Source organism: Citrus clementina, unplaced genomic scaffold (genome assembly GCF_000493195.1).
Source record: "Citrus clementina cultivar Clemenules unplaced genomic scaffold, Citrus_clementina_v1.0 scaffold_4, whole genome shotgun sequence".
Lineage (NCBI taxonomy): Eukaryota > Viridiplantae > Streptophyta > Magnoliopsida > Sapindales > Rutaceae > Citrus > Citrus x clementina.
The window spans coordinates 1,029,291-1,046,832 of NW_006262274.1; the positions used below are offsets into that span (position 1 = coordinate 1,029,291).

The following is a 17,542-nucleotide window of genomic DNA, read 5'->3' on the forward strand; positions in this document are numbered from 1 at the left end:
AGGATGAATATAGACACAATATTTTATTTATAAAATTTTAAATACATTTAGAGCTTTAATAGTGTAAATGTATAAAATATTACTAGACATGTATATTTTATAATATTGATATATACTATTATTTACATATATATAATTAAAACCTCAATAGTATGTGTAATATTTTAGTAGATATATATATTTTATAATATTGATAAATTATGTATATATGTATGGATGTATGTATGTATGTGCATATATATGTATGACAAAGTGTAAATATTTAATGTAACTTTTGTTTAATATATAAATATTAAGCCAGTTATTGGGTAATCCGATTATTTTTTCGTGTCAGATTTGAGTCTCAATATTTTGACACGATTATTAAATGGGTCGAATTTGAATCGACCTAAATTTGACATGACACAAAACTGACACGATACGAACACGACCCGATGACCCATTTTAGCAGCTCTACTTTTAAGTCCATGAGGATAAAATACCAATAAAGTCCAACTGTCCCGCTTCTTAACACATGTCGGATCCTGATTGGTAATATCCAAAACGGAAAAAATCTTTAGGCGGGTATTTAACCAAGAAAAAAAAAGGATAATTTCATTTTTCGATACTCGTCAGCACTTGTCAGTCCTGAGATAAGACTCGAAAGATCTCCAAATCTGCAAACCAAAACCTTAATCAAAATTCTCCAATTTTTAATAATGTTTAAGTTTCAGTCGAACTAAGGCTTCAGTATTGTTGTTCTTTTATTTTATATTTCAAAATTTGAAAAATGAATTTCACGACAACTTTTCGCGGGAACTTGAGTCTGCTACCACATTGCAGTTCTTGTTGTGATATTCGTTTTCAGCCAATTTTAGCTTCGTTACATGTCACTCGCCCCGTACGGTGCCGTTTAGGAAACTTCAGCTCCTATAAGGTTTCAAGGTATCGATTTTTTCTAGTATTATTGGTTGAACTCTATTTATTTATTTTAATTTTTAATTAATGGATATTAGTGTTCATTTTATAGATTTTGCAGGAAGAAGAGAGAGCTTATTTGTAGAGTAACTGATACACAGACTGAACCGGATAGCAATAATGATAAGGTGCCTCTTTTTTATTTTATTTTATTTCATTTTAATTTTTTGGTACTTGCTCATGTATATTTTATAAAATGCCTGCTGTATTTCAGTTCTGAGCAAAGAATTTGCTACCAAAAAAAAAAAAGTATCATCTTTCTTTTCATGATGAACATTTCTTTTAATTGCCCTAGTAAAGTATGATCTTTTTTGACTTTTGTGTTTCTCCTCTAATGAATTGGTATTTATCTGAATTTATATAGGAAAAAGAAGTTCATGATGGTCAAGAAAATCAACCGGCAACTGCTTCCGATCAGGAGGATGACAAATCCCAGCCGGATTCTCAACTTGATTCACAGCCCCAAGTTGAAAATCAAATAAATGGCAATGATGTTGCTGATACAAAAGGTGGCGTCCAGGTATTTATTTTAAGTAATTAAAGTAATGCAAATGTGAACTGCGGTCACTAGATAGCTTGTTTATCAGATTATCATCATATGATTGAGGTTAGTCAGTGTGATCTGATGAATTCACTTTCTACTCTTGACCACTTGATTAGATTTTCCTTTCTTGTTGTGTCCATATTGTTCGTAAGAAAATTAAATTTGAAAGTAGAGATCTAATAGCATATGAACGCCTGAGCAGAATGACTTTGTCTATTTAAAGTTTTGGCTCTCATTTTGAGTTTCATAACTCTTGGATATCAAGAAAACAGTTCGCTTTCATTTGTAGAGAATGGACTTTTCTTTTCCTCTCATAGTTATTGCATTAAGCTTGTGTTTAAAGCAGGATGATGGCAATGGAGAAGTTGCCAGTGGATCCCCATTGCCAGGTGTGAAGGTGATTATGATTTGCGCACTTTCATATTTATTGCATTAGAACAAAGATCATAGTTCAATGTCTTCTTACAATACTTCTCTCCATATATTTCCTGGATAGCCTCAGCAACTGGATGAATATATAAGGATTCCAAAGGAGACAATTGATATTCTAAAGGACCAAGTATTCGGTTTTGATACCTTTTTTGTGACAAACCAGGAGCCATATGAGGTGGGTATATTACTTCTTTGGCTTTTTGTTTCTCATTTGCGTGAAACTTTTTGTGAATAACTAGAGCTACAAATGGAGTACACCACCAAGGTTAGAAACCCAATGGTTGTATAAATAGATCCTTCAAGAAATGGGAACTCCTTATTCATTTATATGGAATTAAAATGACTCATTCATTTGGTGATATTATGCTAATTTTTCCAGTTGATAGGTGCTTGCTTATGGGCATTTTATTGGTTAGTTTAACTTGTTCATTTACTTTTGATAGGGTGGAGTTTTGTTTAAAGGAAATCTGAGAGGACAGGCAGCTAAAACCTATGAAAAAATATCAACTAGGATGAAGGTATGCAGATATGCACTTTGTCAATAACAATATTTATGAAGATTTTGAATTATCTTTTGCTAGACTTAATTTCTGCTCAATATTTACACAGAATAAATTTGGGGATCAGTATAAGCTTTTTCTTCTGGTCAATCCAGAGGATGATAAGCCAGTAGCAGTTGTAGTTCCAAGGAAAACATTGCAACCAGAGACAACAGGTGATTGTTTAACTGTCACCTAGAAAGTTATTCATGCTGATATCAAGCTTCATCATCGTAACTGATTTCCATTCTTTGGAACATAAAGATTATTAGCCAGCATTGGTTTATATTGCTTTTGCAGCTGTCCCAGAATGGTTCGCAGCTGGGGCATTTGGGTTGGTTACTGTGTTTACATTACTTCTCCGGAATGTGCCTGCTCTGCAGTCCAACTTATTGTAAGTGGTTCTTTATGACTTTTTAAAGTCATATATTCAAAGATGATGAAATATGGCCTGTTTTAACTCCTTCGAAAATGCAACTAATTTTCCTCCTTGATTTTTCATTTCTTCTTTGAGATTATAGATTTTGCAAGATTATTTTGCTGTTAATAAGCATAACCCACTCTACACTACCTTATTTAGTTGTTTATTTATAGTTTTAGCAAAATCTTAGATGCTGGGGAAGTACCTAAAAAGAAATATTATTGATGATAAAAATTAAAACTAGGATGGAGTATATAATAACCAGCCTAGCCGGCAAAAGGGCAACTTTATGGAGAAGACCTGTCTGAATTACTCTAAATTTTCTACGAATCAGTTATGTGAATTCTGAGACACTTCACGTGGTGAAGTTTAGTTGTATTTCATTATTTGACTGCAAAAACAATGTTTGTGATGCTGCAGATCAACTTTTGACAATCTCAACTTGTTGACAAATGGCCTTCCTGGAGCTCTTGTTACTGCACTTGTTATAGGGGTACATGAACTTGGCCACATTTTAGCTGCGAAAAGCACTGGAGTTGAGCTCGGGGTGCCCTACTTCGTTCCTAGTTGGCAGGTGATATGTTCTGTTCCAAACTTTTAGTTGGAAGAACTCCCCACTCCCTTTTCCCCATTTTCTGTTTATATTGTGAATTTTTCAGTACAGAGAAGCTACTTTTATGGAGAAAAAATATGGTAATCATAATAAACTATATTATAATGGCTAGTTGGATTTCCACCTGAAACTAACTCTTCAATTCCTTCAAAGCTCAATCACAGAATTCAACATTGATGTTGGATGGTTTAATCTTTGTTAAAAAATGCAAGATTGCCTCCAAAAGCACTTGATCATCATGATTCTGTAATCAAGGCATAATCAAACCTAAATCTTGGGAAATTTGTTTCAGACCTGAGAACATAAATTCTTGATTGACTATTGATGCATATTAATAGTGATGTCCAAGCAATAACATAGAACACTGGCTTTCATCAGCTGGCTGATCACAACCATGTTGGCCAGAAGCCATATTTACATCTATAAAGCATTTACGGATTCATTATGTGTTTCCTTTGCATATGTGTCAGACTAATGAATTGTTTTGGTGGCAGATAGGCTCTTTTGGTGCTATAACGAGGATTAGAAATATTGTTTCCAAGCGTGAAGATCTCCTAAAGGTTGCAGCAGCTGGACCTTTGGCTGGGTTCTCGTTGGGCTTTGTTCTTTTTCTTGTAGGATTCATATTCCCACCCAGTGATGGTATCGGCATTGTTGTTGATGCTTCAGTATTCCATGAGTCGTTTCTTGCTGGGGGCTTTGGTAAGCAATTGATTTAAAACAGCTATTTGATGCAAAGATAGGGTTTCCATATACATGCTTGTTGAATTTTTTCGAATCTCGTGTTGATCTGTTACTACAAGTTCTGGAAATTTTGGTTCTTATTTGACTTTATGGCTGTGGAATTCCTATCTTCTTTTATAGCAAAGCTTCTTCTTGGCGATGTACTCAAGGACGGCACTCCAATATCTGTTAACCCATTAGTCATTTGGGCTTGGGCTGGACTTCTCATAAATGCCATCAACAGCATCCCTGCTGGGGAGCTAGATGGAGGCCGAATTGCTTTTGCCTTATGGGGAAGAAAGGTATTTCATTTGAAGTTATTCTGATTACTGAAAATTCTCTCACAAGCCTAATGACCATGGTCCATGGTTAGACCTTCAAACTTGTAATCGTAATTCCGGATATCTACTGAAAGTCATATATGTTTAAACACTACCCAACACAACTAATTAGAAATGCGTAAGTGTTATAATGATCAAGTTTTTCTGTTGAACAGGCTTCAACGCGCTTGACAGGTGTCTCAATCGTGCTGCTAGGCCTGTCCTCTCTTTTTAGTGACGTCACATTCTATTGGGTTGTACTCGTATTCTTCTTGCAGAGGGGGCCAATTGCTCCACTCTCTGAGGAAATCACAGATCCTGATGATAAGTACATTGCTCTCGGAGTTCTAGTTTTGTTCCTAGGATTGCTGGTATGCTTACCATACCCATTCCCTTTCTCAGATCAAGCTGTTTCAAATTTCTAGCTCAATCTTCTCTCATATGTTATACTCTGATCCTTCTGATAGATGAGAATCTGTCTCAGTAGGACTTTTCAAGGGAGATTCTCCTTGTATAATACATCTTGGGCTGTAAGTTGCGTAGTAGCTGAAATATCCGCGATGTCATTAATCAAGAACAACATAAACGTGTCAAGAGCTGGCTGATTTCTTGTGGAAGAAAATAGCTAGTTAATAATTTATTTTTACTTAAAGCAGATAAAATCCGACTGCAATTTCGATGTGCATGTCAATTGGCACTTAGTTTTGATAGTCACTTTGACGCAATTAGACAAAAATTACAACATTTCGACAGGTCTTATGCAGCGCTGAGACAACTTTACCACTTCTTGTTTCTATTGATGATACAAATTTTAAACAAGGAATTCATAACATTTGCATGGCAGCACTGGTAGTGATAACTACAATAATTTCATATTGAAGAATATGAAGTTATAGCTAATGCGATGACTAATTAAACTTTTCAACTTGAAAATGAATAATCGGTTGAGTGTTAAAATACCTCCCCTTCCAATCCATGACAAAGGTAAAGGGTTGGAGGAGTTATTTCATGTGTGTTGTAAAGAGACCGTCAATTAGTCACCAAAACAGAACTACTTATATTCACTTAAATTGTTTCTTACCTTTCCATCGTTAAGACTGTTTCTAACCCTATGTTTCTCGGTCAGCATCATCGTATAAAAAAAATATAAAACAAAAAAAATTACAAGAAATGTTGTAGATCTAAATAAGATGCATCCTAGCTATTATAAAGAAATTGTAAATAAGAAAATGTGCGAGGACTGCAATGAAATCGAGCAATAGAAATTAGAGAGCAGCTAGCAAATGGTCTCGGTATGGTTTCATTCAATATTGAATATAATTTACCAGGCAGCAAGGCTGTTTGTTATGAAAAGCTTGTAAAGAATTGAAGGCTGACCGACCGCTGATAGAATTAACTATAAATTCGAGTGGGTTCACCATGTTAATTGATTATTTTCATTTCATACGTGAACCCGGCTTGTGTTTTACTTCTTTTTCTGTCTCTATCTTCCAATCCAGGTGCACCCCGTTTCCCATTCTTACAGATCTTAATTGCTTGACAAATCTTGCGAGCCTGACTTGACTAAACTTGTTACAATTAATTTTTACTTGACTAATCTTTGCGAGCTTTGCTTGACTGTTATGATGCATTTATAAACATAAACAGTTTCTTTGGAAACTGGATTCACCCGAAAGAACGAATTGTCATATTGTTGTGAAAAGTGAATTGACTGGTATTTTGTCTATGAAAACGACTTGAGAGTGAATTGCCTGCCTGTATAAGCCTCCAACTCCTGATTATATAGCACGTGAGCAGCCTCAAGTGTTTCTCAAGGGTGGGGTGCTGAACAAGTTTCTCATCATCTAGCAAAAAATTATAAACGTTTATCAGAGTGACGGGCGTGCCGGGTTAGAAAATGCATGATAGGGATGTTAAAGATAAAAACGGCAAGCTTTACTTCCAAAGAATTTTCAGAGAAGGAAAATGGCGAAGAAAGACTTTATTTGTTTGTGGTTGTCTCATTTCCCCTTAATACAAGGCACTTGGTAATTGCTTCTCTTCTTCACAGTAAGGCTGGCGGCTCTACGTAGGGTGGAAGTGCAAGTCTTTTATTAATAGAGAACTACTATGACTAAATATGATTAGGATTTTAATTCATGCACTCAAATCTTTGAGTAATTATCTGCTTACATGTACGGTATTACTGTCAAACACATGTCATTATTAACTGGTGACATAAATATTTGAATAAAACTTTTGTATCGAAACTTTACGGCAATTTATACGCATATCATCATTACTCCAAATCTTTACATGCAGTATAATCAGTTTCTGCGAATCGCGCTGCGCCGCTTGTCTTTAGATGACTATTGAGTATTGACTGTCGAATAGCAGAGATAATTGAGTATCGGTTCAGTCGTGACACACGACTGAACCATGTTAATCGACTCCCAATGTGGTTTAATTTAAGTTACTGGACCTGTCTATGTTACAGATTCTGTAACAAACATCTCCCGTCATCCCACCATCCGATTTTCTTTTGTTTAGTTTCTCACTCCACATCCAACCACATCCAACGGCTGATGCTGCAGTCTGTACCTTACAGATTCTGTAACGTAGTTTTGTCCTAAGTTACTTACTCTACTTGCATACTTCGAAAGAAACAAAAGCCTTTTTACATCTCTCATCTCTCCTGGCCTTGATTACACATGGATTCTCATTTCATTTTATAAACTGTAAACATTCACGTGTGTGGAAAACTGAAAATGGAAAATTGTTTCTTTGTTTCCTGAGGTTTCCACCGAGTGGCATTGACTATTTTCTTGCTTGGAATCGGGATTCTTCTAAAAAAAAAAAATTTGTAATATATTAAAATCTATTTTTTTATATTTTTAACGTGTATCTTGATTCTATATATATAAGATTTTAATATTTTTTTAATTATTTGTAAAATTTTTAATATTTTTTAATATATTAAAATCTATATCATCAGCAGCCCTTTAAAATTACATCTATTTTTACACTAATTTATAATAATTAAATTTACTATATATTTTGAGAATTTAATAAAATAATTAATTAATAACAACAGTAATTAATGTATTTTCTCTCTCCTTATCAATTTTCTTATACAACTTAATTTCTCTCTCCTAAATTTTCTCATAGATAAGTCTTTATCCATTTAATGTATCATTAAAAAAAATTCCAAGATTTGATTTTTATTACCAATGTCTAAGAACCCATCTCGGGATGACAATGAAGCGTTTCAAAGTTAATGATTTTTTTCAAGAAATTCAAACGATTAAAGGCTAATAGGGCCATATATTGGGGTTCTTAGATTTTTTTTTTTGCGTTAATGGTGGATAAGAGGAGAGTTGAATTTTTGAGTGAGGATGGAAATGGGTGTGATTTGTTTGATGGTGATCGGGTGTGGAATGAGAAGTACTCTTTGTATAAGTATGTAGATTGTAAATTTTTTTTTTTTTTTCATATGAAGGATTTTGGTGTACTGAAAATGAGATGCCGGATAATTTCCTAAGCAAGCCATTCTTGATTGTGGATTTTTTTTTTTAATGTTTCATTCAATGGATGGTTAGCCATGAGAACAGAAAAACAAAAAGAAATTAAGAAAATTAGGAGAGAGAAAAAGTTACTGAGAAAAATTAGGAGAGAGAAATTAGGTTTTAATGTGTAGTAAAATTAGAAATTAGGTTTTAATGTGTAGTAAAATTAGGTTTTAATGTATAGAAATTAGGTTTTAGTAAAATTAGAAATGTGAGAAATTAGTAAAATTAGGAGAAATGTGTAGAAATTAGGTTTTAATGTGTAGTAAATCTAATGGTTATAAATTAGTGTAAAAATATATGTAATTTTAAAGGGTTGGTGATATATATATATGGGGGGAAACTTATGGTGCAACTGTGGCACCGTGCCACAGTTGCACCATAACCTTATCCTATATATATATAAGATTTGAATGATTTTTTTTAATTATTTGTATAAATTTGGAACTTTTGATTGAAGACGGCAGAGAAATGTCGCATAGTCAAATAAAAATTTCTTAATTGTCGTAATCATTGAGAATTTGAGATTGACTTTTTTTTTAAAAGTTTTAATTTGTATATCATGGTTGCGGTGAAAATTTTGCAGTAGTATCATATTACGGTCAAATTTATCATCATTGTGATTTGTGGTCTTAATTTCAATAATAGAAAATGAGCCTACAAGTGGAACAAGGAAAAATAAATGCCTCGACTGTTCACGTATCAGTGTGTCTGCTTGGATGTTAGGTTTAGCTCTTTCATTTTCATAATCTTTTTCCCCCAGTACTGATTCTCCACCATGACCCTGCTATTACTCTTCTCAATTTTAATGTTACTGATGTCGGACAAGTATTTTAAAATTAATTATTTTAGCACGTACTTTAATTTTTGTCAACTATATTTTATTAGTCGTTTTGCAGTAGTTATGACTTATGAGAGCCTTTTTATTATTATTTAAGTTGGATTCTATTTCTCTATTTGAGTTATTCTAGCCTAATGAATTTGTTCTATTATAAATGGAGTGGTTATTTTTTTTTAAAATCGTTGTGGTTAATAAAAATCACTTCTTATAATTCTAAAGGGATTATTTATCAAAATTTCTCTTATACAATCGTTTAGATTAGAACGTCATCTAATCTTGTTGTAATACTAATCGTACAACTTTTTTGGCTACTCTTCACTCATCTTCCACCCAATTCAATTCAACACTGAAAAAAAAAAATCAAAATCCCAAACCATAGTCACCCATTACCATACATAACCGCTGCCACCACCGCGAACCGCCTCGCTATCTACCCTTCGCTGCCAATTGATTCACACCATTAGACTCACGAGCCTCCACTCACTAAAACCAACCGTCTGCTACCCATCTGCCACCGCTAGAACTACCACAACAACAACAACCACATATCCACTAGCGTAGGAAAAATCTAAATGCGACAATAGAATCCTACCTAGATAATAATAGAAAAACTCTCATAGAAAACCAATTAAAATATGACTCTAATAAAATCTAATTGACAAAAATTAAATACTTACTAAAAACAATTAAACTGAAAATACTTGTCCTACATCAATTGCGGTCTACTTTAATTTATGTTTTTTTTTTTTGCGATAGCCCCCTATTGAACAAATAAAACCTTGCTTTTATCATTTTGTAATATAAATATTTTACAATAATGGTTGGTAGCTAAACGAAGTCCTTTATTCTTTTTTCTTTTTTTACAATAATTAAGCAAAATAATTTCTATACTTTGGAAAATAAGATTTTAACAAGCAAATGAAGATATAAAAATTTCAGAAAGGGGGCGTTTGGTAGCTTGCATTGCACTGTATTGCTTTCCATTAAAATATTGTTCTTATAGTAGCCCATGTTTGGTTGTAATTTCTGATCGCATGCATTTTATTAAAAAGGTTGCTACTAGCTAGTACATTGAAAGATGTATGAAATAAACTATGGAAAAGTAGGGTTTAGGTTGTGTTGAGTTAAAATAATATTCATGTTTTAAATATAATCATTTTACTTTTATTATTCAATAAATTATAATAAATTTTATTTTTATTAAATATTGATTTATATTTATATTTAAATAAAAATTTTAATTTAGATAACAATAGAAGATAGTAATAAACTTAAATATTTAAAAAAGTAAATGATAATACATTATTTTAATTTCATTAATAAAATCATTTTAATTATTTTACTTAAATATTTAAAAAAATATTTTAATTTTATTTAATCATTTATTATTTAATAAATAAAAATAAATTTACATTTTAATATTTTATTTGTATAATATGATTTGATCCATATTATATTATATAATTATAATATATTTATATTTTAACAATATAATATTAAATTGCACTACATTATAATATGATTATATTATTTTATAATGACTAACACATGGAAATAATTTATATTAGAATATAATATTATTAATAGTATACATAATGTTATAATATTTTATTATTTAATAGTAGTATAACATAATGTTATAATACTATTCAATCATTTTTATATTTCAAAAACTAATAGTAAAACCCTAAAATATTAATAAAATTGAATATAAACTAACTAACTAAGTACAGTATCATATTATACTTTCAGGCAATACACCCTAATGTAATAAACTATAATGTAATACAGTTAACACAGTGTAATATAATACCATCTGATAAATGTACGCAAAGTAATTATTATTCTAAATAGGAATCAAACGCGTCAGCTGGGGAACAGTTGTGTGGCTATTGTGCTTCCATTTCAAGTTCATGCCGCACGATTTATTCAACAATAATATTAGGGATTCCAATATTTAAGTTCTAAATTAAATTTTAATGTTATGTGTCGCTTATTTATCGAATAACGAATTTCATAATTAATAAAATTACTTAACCATCATCTAATGGATGAATATCATATTAGTTGAGATTCAAATTGAAATTTAGTCGTTGGTATACTTGCAATTTATTCAGTCGCTCTCCTCACTAACTACGTACATGACAATTCATAATTCAAACCAGCAGCCCGCCGTCTGCATCCACCACCAAAACTGGAAGTCATCAAGCAAAGCTGATAAAGCTGATATTATTTTATAATAACATTACGGATCTGCAATCCTTTTAGATAAAGGGCAAATGTAGCAGCATCAATCCCCATGGTTAGTCGTTTCCCGACTGGGGCCGGCGTCATTAAGTCACACTGGATTTTAATCAGTATTGGTTGCTGGTAAAATTACAATAAATAGTATTCATTCGTACGCAGTACCCTGTTTTTGACTTAACTTCACAATGATAAGATAGTTATTATTTGAAAAAAAAGAAATTGAAGGAGATAAGATCCTTGAATTGAAACGTCAAGTTGAATGGCAATAATATAAATATAGTTTTAATTGGCGAAATGATACCTGCGTTTTGTTGAAGTGAAATTTACTGACAGTCTCAGCATTTGGTTAACTTCGTCCAATCATATACTGACCCATTCGTGTAGGTATCCAGAGCTAAGATTTGATTATAAATTATCCTGAATATACAACAACCGGTCAAAGATAAACTCCTATTTTGTGTAAGAAAAATTTCAAATGAAAATGTAGTTTCGGTGTACTCTACTCTTTAAGTCAAATTTCATGAAACAGATAATAGTTTAAAAATTTTAAAGATGCTTTTTTAATTCTATAATTATTATTTATTACAATAATTCTAAGATGATTGACCATTGAGGATTTTTTTTTTTTTTTTGGAACAACATTATAAGTCTATGTTTAGTTGTATCTAAAGCCTGTTAAAGCGGATGAATTATAGGGAGATTGTCAGTTTTTTTTCTTATTTAAAATTAATATATTAATGTTTTCAGCATCAATAATGACTCTGCAGGTGACAATTAACCACTAGGCCAAAAATAAGCAAAAGTGAAGAATGGAGGAAAAGAAAGCGAGAGAGAAAAAGAAAACAGAAAAACAACGCGTAAAGAAGAGCAAGTCAATTTAAGAAGAAAGGTAAATATATCATTACTGGGGGAGTTGCATTGATATTTAGGCAATATCTCCAAGGAAAATGCCAAAACAATCCCGAACAAAATAACAAACCATCGGGTAGCTTCAATAGTTTAAGCCTCACATTTAAAATAAGATAAAATTATTGACTTAATAGTTTTATTTACTTAAAAATCTGTTGGTATCTCAAATGAGATTTTGCATTGTGTGTGGGCAGTTGTCAAAACCCGAACGAAGGACGCTTTAATTAGCCATTAGAAAACATGGCATGTGTAAATGTAATTGAACGTGCTTCTCACATGTTTTTGTCCATTAATAAGATTGGCCAGAGAAGCGACCCACATATCCATTTCCAACAAATTCGACTCCTTATTGGTTAGCTAAAAGGATAATCATTTAAATTCAACAAATTGAACGTGCTTCTCACATGTTTCTATATATTTATATATATATATATAGAAAGTCGGCCATATGGTGCTGGGCTTGCTTCTGTACTTTTATGAAAATTAAGAGTATATGTATATATTTAGACAAATCTCAACAGATTATATATGGTGGCTTTCGTTCCAATTCCTAATGTAAGTAGTCATGCATTGAATTCATAATATTTTAATTGATTACCACAATCTTTGACCTTTATAACATTAATCAATCAGGTTTTCAAGTTGGTGATTGGATCGTGCTCGTGTCAAGCACTTCCCAACGAGACCATTCATTCATTAAGCTCGACACCTGCTCGAGTCTTATGCCATGCATGCCAAAATACAGTCATATTATCTATCATGCACGGCGTTGAATGCATGCTAAAAATTATTCCCACACTCGCACACCATTTAAACTTTTCTGAAACTCAAATTTTGACCATCGGTACTGAATCTGAAAGAACGTGACTTCGCTAATGAAAATGAAATCTTTTAAGATATTAATAATGATAAATTAAGCAAAACAACAAATACGCATCCTTTTTGAAGCTTTTCAAAGAAGGTACGTGCGGTCCAGCCCTAAAAAGTTACTCCCGTAAGTACGGCCGCCACTGTACATGACAGCCAATTTCTAAGCCGGCGGCTGTTCGATTTCATTAATCAGTTTTCTCTAATGAAGTAGAGGTACTTGGATTTATTAGGAGAATGAGCCACTTCGCCTAATGGATTAATTTTTTGAGTTTGGATATTTATAAATATTAAGTCATTCTTCTTTCAAACGAAACTTATAATATTTTTTAATCCGTGTGTTATTATTTCTTATTATTTTTTATCTGCGTGTTATCATTTGATAGAGGTGATCTGTACTTATTCAAGTCAAATGTTAAATAATATTTTTCGAAGAATGAATTAAATATTGGAAAAAAAGTGAAAAAGTCTTTATAATTATTTAATTCACATGGGAATTATTGATGGCTAATTCACCATTGGCCAGTTTCTAATCCCCATCAGAATGACTAGCTGTATTTAATTTTATTCTCAACAAAAGTTACTATCACTAGCCGGATTTGGATCGACGCGGATCTAAACTTCTTATAATATTCTAATTGATAAATATTGAATAAAATATATGTAATTAATTAAAACTTAACTGTATATATATGGTTATAAATACTCACATAGTAGAAGATTATAAATTGCTCAGTTCAGCTCACTCTAAATCAAAGTGATCGTAGTATATCTAGTAGTTTTGCATTTATTATTTTAATCATTGAAGATGCAATTAAAAAACTCTACTCAGAAGCATCCACTTTATGAAGTCCCATTCTTCACTAAAATTAAATATACAAAATTGGTGGAACACTAAGCCAAAGAATTCAAAGTAGAAATCCGAGCTCAATGAGAACAACAAGAATTAGCCCAACGTGAAGCTGAATGGTGGGATTACTTGGGAAGTGAAGAAGCAGACAACATAGAAAACGACATGGAAAATTAGTCAACAATAACTAGCTTGCCAAAAATTAAAAGTAGTCAGAGTCAAAATCACGTGTTTTTATAGATGACCTTCTTTTACTTACTACCCGATAAGGAAAAACTAAGAAAACATCTTTTTTATTTTACCTTTTTTTACCGATAGTGAGTCAGCATAAATAATAGTAGCCAGTTACTATTCATAGATATTGAGTCACCAAAAAGTCATAATTAGCCAGACAATATTTAGTTTTACTTTTTAGTTAATCGATGACTTTTCACCACATATAAAGTGTAACTTTTAAATTTTATCTTTTGTACACATGATGTGTTTACTTGTAAAGTGTAACTTTTAAATTTTGCAATAAATAGTTCGCCAAAAATCAAAAGTAGTCAGAAGTAAAAAAAAGTTATCTATAAAAACACGTGATTTTATAGATAACTTTTTTTTACTTACTACCTGATAAGGAAAAACTAAGAAAACATCTTTTTCATTTTGCCTTTTCTTACCGATAGTGAGTCAGCATAAATAAATAGTAGCCAATTACTATTCATAGACAATGAGTCACTAAAAAGTCATAATTAGCCAGACAATATTTACTTTTTACTTTTTAGTTAATCGATGACTTTTCACCACATGTAAAGTGTAACTTTTAAATTTTGTCTTTTGTACTCATGATGTGTTTACTTGTAAAGTGTAACTTTTAAATTTTGCAATAAATAGCTCGCCAAAAATCAAAAGTAGTCAGATATAGAATCACGTGTTTTTATAGATGACCTTCTTTTACTTACTACCCGATAAGGAAAAACTAAGAAAACATCTTTTTCGTTTTGCCTTTTCTTACCGATAACGAGTCAACATAAATAATAGTAGCTAGTTACTATTCATAGATAGTGAGTCACCAAAAAGTCATAATTAGCCAAACAATATTTACTTTTTACTTTTTAGTTAATCGATGACTTTTCACCACATGTAAATTGTAACTTTTAAATTTTGTCTTTTGTACACATGATGTGTTTACTTGTAAAGTGTAACTTTTAAATTTTGCAATAAATAGCTCGCCAAAAATCAAAAGTAGTTGTTGAGTGTTAGAAAATGCATATTTATAAAGGAGAAAACCGTCATTTTACATTTCAAGTCTTACTAATAACCCTTGCTTTTATGTATTTAACATTCTTGTGATTTAATTACGTGTGTTTTATTTTAATTAAGTAATTTATGTATTTTAGGGGCATTATAGTCATTTCACAATAAAGGAGAGATCAGACGGCAAAACGGACATCACTTTTGAACTCAGGACGGTCGAAAACCTTAGGAGGAGCATAAAAGGAAAAATGATACTATTCACATGTACGGTACTATTCACGTATACGAGACTGTATACGTTACTGTTCACGGCACTGTTCACATAGACGGATCGATGACGTGACATTGACCGATGATGTGGCATTGACTGATGAGGTGTCACGATCCTGTTGGACTAAAATTCTTATGTACTGTTGATGGTGACGTGGCAGCATATCAGTGGACGAAAAATCTCGCGTACGGTGCATGCATCACACAGGATTATTTTCAACCAAACCGCGTTACTGTTCATCCGGGTCAAACCGCGTTACTATTCAAAGTCGGGTCAAACCGTGTTACTGTTCATCCGCGTGGTCAAACCGTGGACTGTTAACTGATGACGTGGCGCAATCCTGAGCGTCCAAACTGTTTTTAATCCGATGGCCATGATTTACTCCATGTATCTATAAAAAAGGGGCCTCTCCCCCCTAATTTGATATCTCTGAATCCATTTTTGGACTCTGTTTTCTATAATTCCCTCTCCATCTTGTATTTTCTTCGTATTTTAATAAATTTCCATTTTGCCCCTAGTTCAATTATGAGTGGCTAATTTTCTTTCAAGCTTGGGTTGAAGGTGAAGTCTCAACATGTGTCATGGGCTTAATTTGGTAAATTTATTTTCTCTTCCCCTCTAGTTTTTGTGGATGTTTTGACTTCTCGTCGACAAATAATACTAATCTTGTCTAGTACCGCCTTGGTTTCACCGGCCCTCTAGTACAAGGTTATTATTATTTGGCACGATAAGCCCTTAGTACCATATTGATTAGAGCGTGATTCATGAAGTGTGGATTCCCCCCTCATGATTTAATTGGCATTAATAAGGATTATTTAGCCCATGATGCATGTTGATACGGATCCAGATACCCAAGTACGTCATTTTAATAGAATTCTCTTTAATTTATTCTCGCCATTTCAATTCCAATTTTAGAATTTATTCTCGCCATTTTAATTTAAGTATTAGCATATTCCAAATCATTTCCACCATAAATCCAACAACTCATTTACAAAATTAATTCTATATATAATTAAAATCCACCTCCTCGTGGGATCGACACTCGTCACCATTAGTCTATACTACAATAGATTCGTGCGCTTGCGAGTACATTAAAATTTGCACAACAGTAGTCAGACCCAGAATCACGTGTTTTTATAGATGACCTTCTTTTACTTACCACCCAATAAGGAAAAACTAAGAAAACATCTTTTTCGTTTTGCCTTTTCTTACCGATAGTGAGTCAGCATAAATAATAGTAGCTAGTTAGTGAGTCACTAAAAAGTCATAATTAGTCAGACAATATTTACTTTTTACTTTTTAGTTAATCGATGACTTTTCATCACATGTAAAGTGTAACTTTTAAATTTTGTCTTTTGTACACATGATGTGTTTACTTGTAAAGTGTAACTTTTAAATTTTGAAATAAATAGCTCGTCAAAAATCAAAAGTAGTCAGATCTAGAATTACGTGTTTTTACATATGAAATTTTTTTACTTACTATCCAATAAAGAAAAAACAGTGAAAACATCTTTTTTGTTTTGTCTTTTCTTACCGACAGTGAGTCAGCATAAATAACAGTAGCCAGTTACTATTCATAGATAGTGAGTCACTAAAAAATCATAATTAGCCAACCAGTATTTGCTTTTTACTTTTTAGTTAATCGATGACTTTTCGCTACATGTAAAGTGTAACTTTTAAATTTTGTATTTTGTAACTCATGATGTGTTTACTTGAGGGTTTAGGGTAGGTATGGCAATGGACATCGCCCGCAGCGGGTTTGCCATTACCAAATCCAAACCCGCACAAAATTTAAATTACCAAACCCACCCGCAACTCGCAGCGGGTTTTAATTTTTTTAAAAAAACTCACCCGCAGCGGGTTTTAACAATTACCAAACCCGCAATGGTACCCGGTGGATTTTTTGTGGGTTTCCTTATTTAAAATCACAAATGTTTAATATATAAATTTATAATCATAACCTCAAATTCCATATAACACACTCAATTTTATATTTAAACAATGTAAATGAAAAATTAAAATTTCAACATCAATCCAACACAAATTCTCAAATTTAAGTATAAATTACACAAATCCATTTAAAAAACACAAACTAGTATCTAAAAATAATAATTACATTTCATATTATCATTTAAAACAAGCTCCGAGAGAAGATATTCATTTCATTCACCACCATAAACACCCATCCAACACAATGCCTATAATAACAACTAAGATTAATATT

The 17,542-nt window shown here is 32.1% G+C and overlaps 1 protein-coding gene across 5 annotated transcripts; it reads left to right on the forward strand.

The window, feature by feature from the left end:
* Positions 1 to 613: 613 nt before the first annotated feature.
* Positions 614 to 5,223, forward strand: LOC18043413 (probable zinc metalloprotease EGY2, chloroplastic). 5 transcript variants are annotated; one of them, XM_024186803.1, is made up of 12 exons: positions 614 to 924; positions 1,010 to 1,085; positions 1,322 to 1,477; positions 1,845 to 1,898; positions 1,998 to 2,108; positions 2,377 to 2,451; positions 2,543 to 2,648; positions 2,773 to 2,866; positions 3,314 to 3,467; positions 4,001 to 4,208; positions 4,371 to 4,531; positions 4,726 to 5,223. In XM_024186803.1, exons 1-12 carry the CDS (start codon positions 770 to 772, stop codon positions 4,972 to 4,974), a joined length of 1,599 nt encoding a protein of 532 aa, XP_024042571.1. In that variant the 5' UTR covers positions 614 to 769; the 3' UTR covers positions 4,975 to 5,223. The 5 variants fall into 5 exon arrangements, with proteins under 5 accessions (XP_024042571.1, XP_024042572.1, XP_006435704.1 ...); XM_024186804.1 differs by having other exon boundaries at positions 2,004 to 2,108; XM_006435641.2 differs by having other exon boundaries at positions 1,848 to 1,898.
* Positions 5,224 to 17,542: the final 12,319 nt, after the last annotated feature.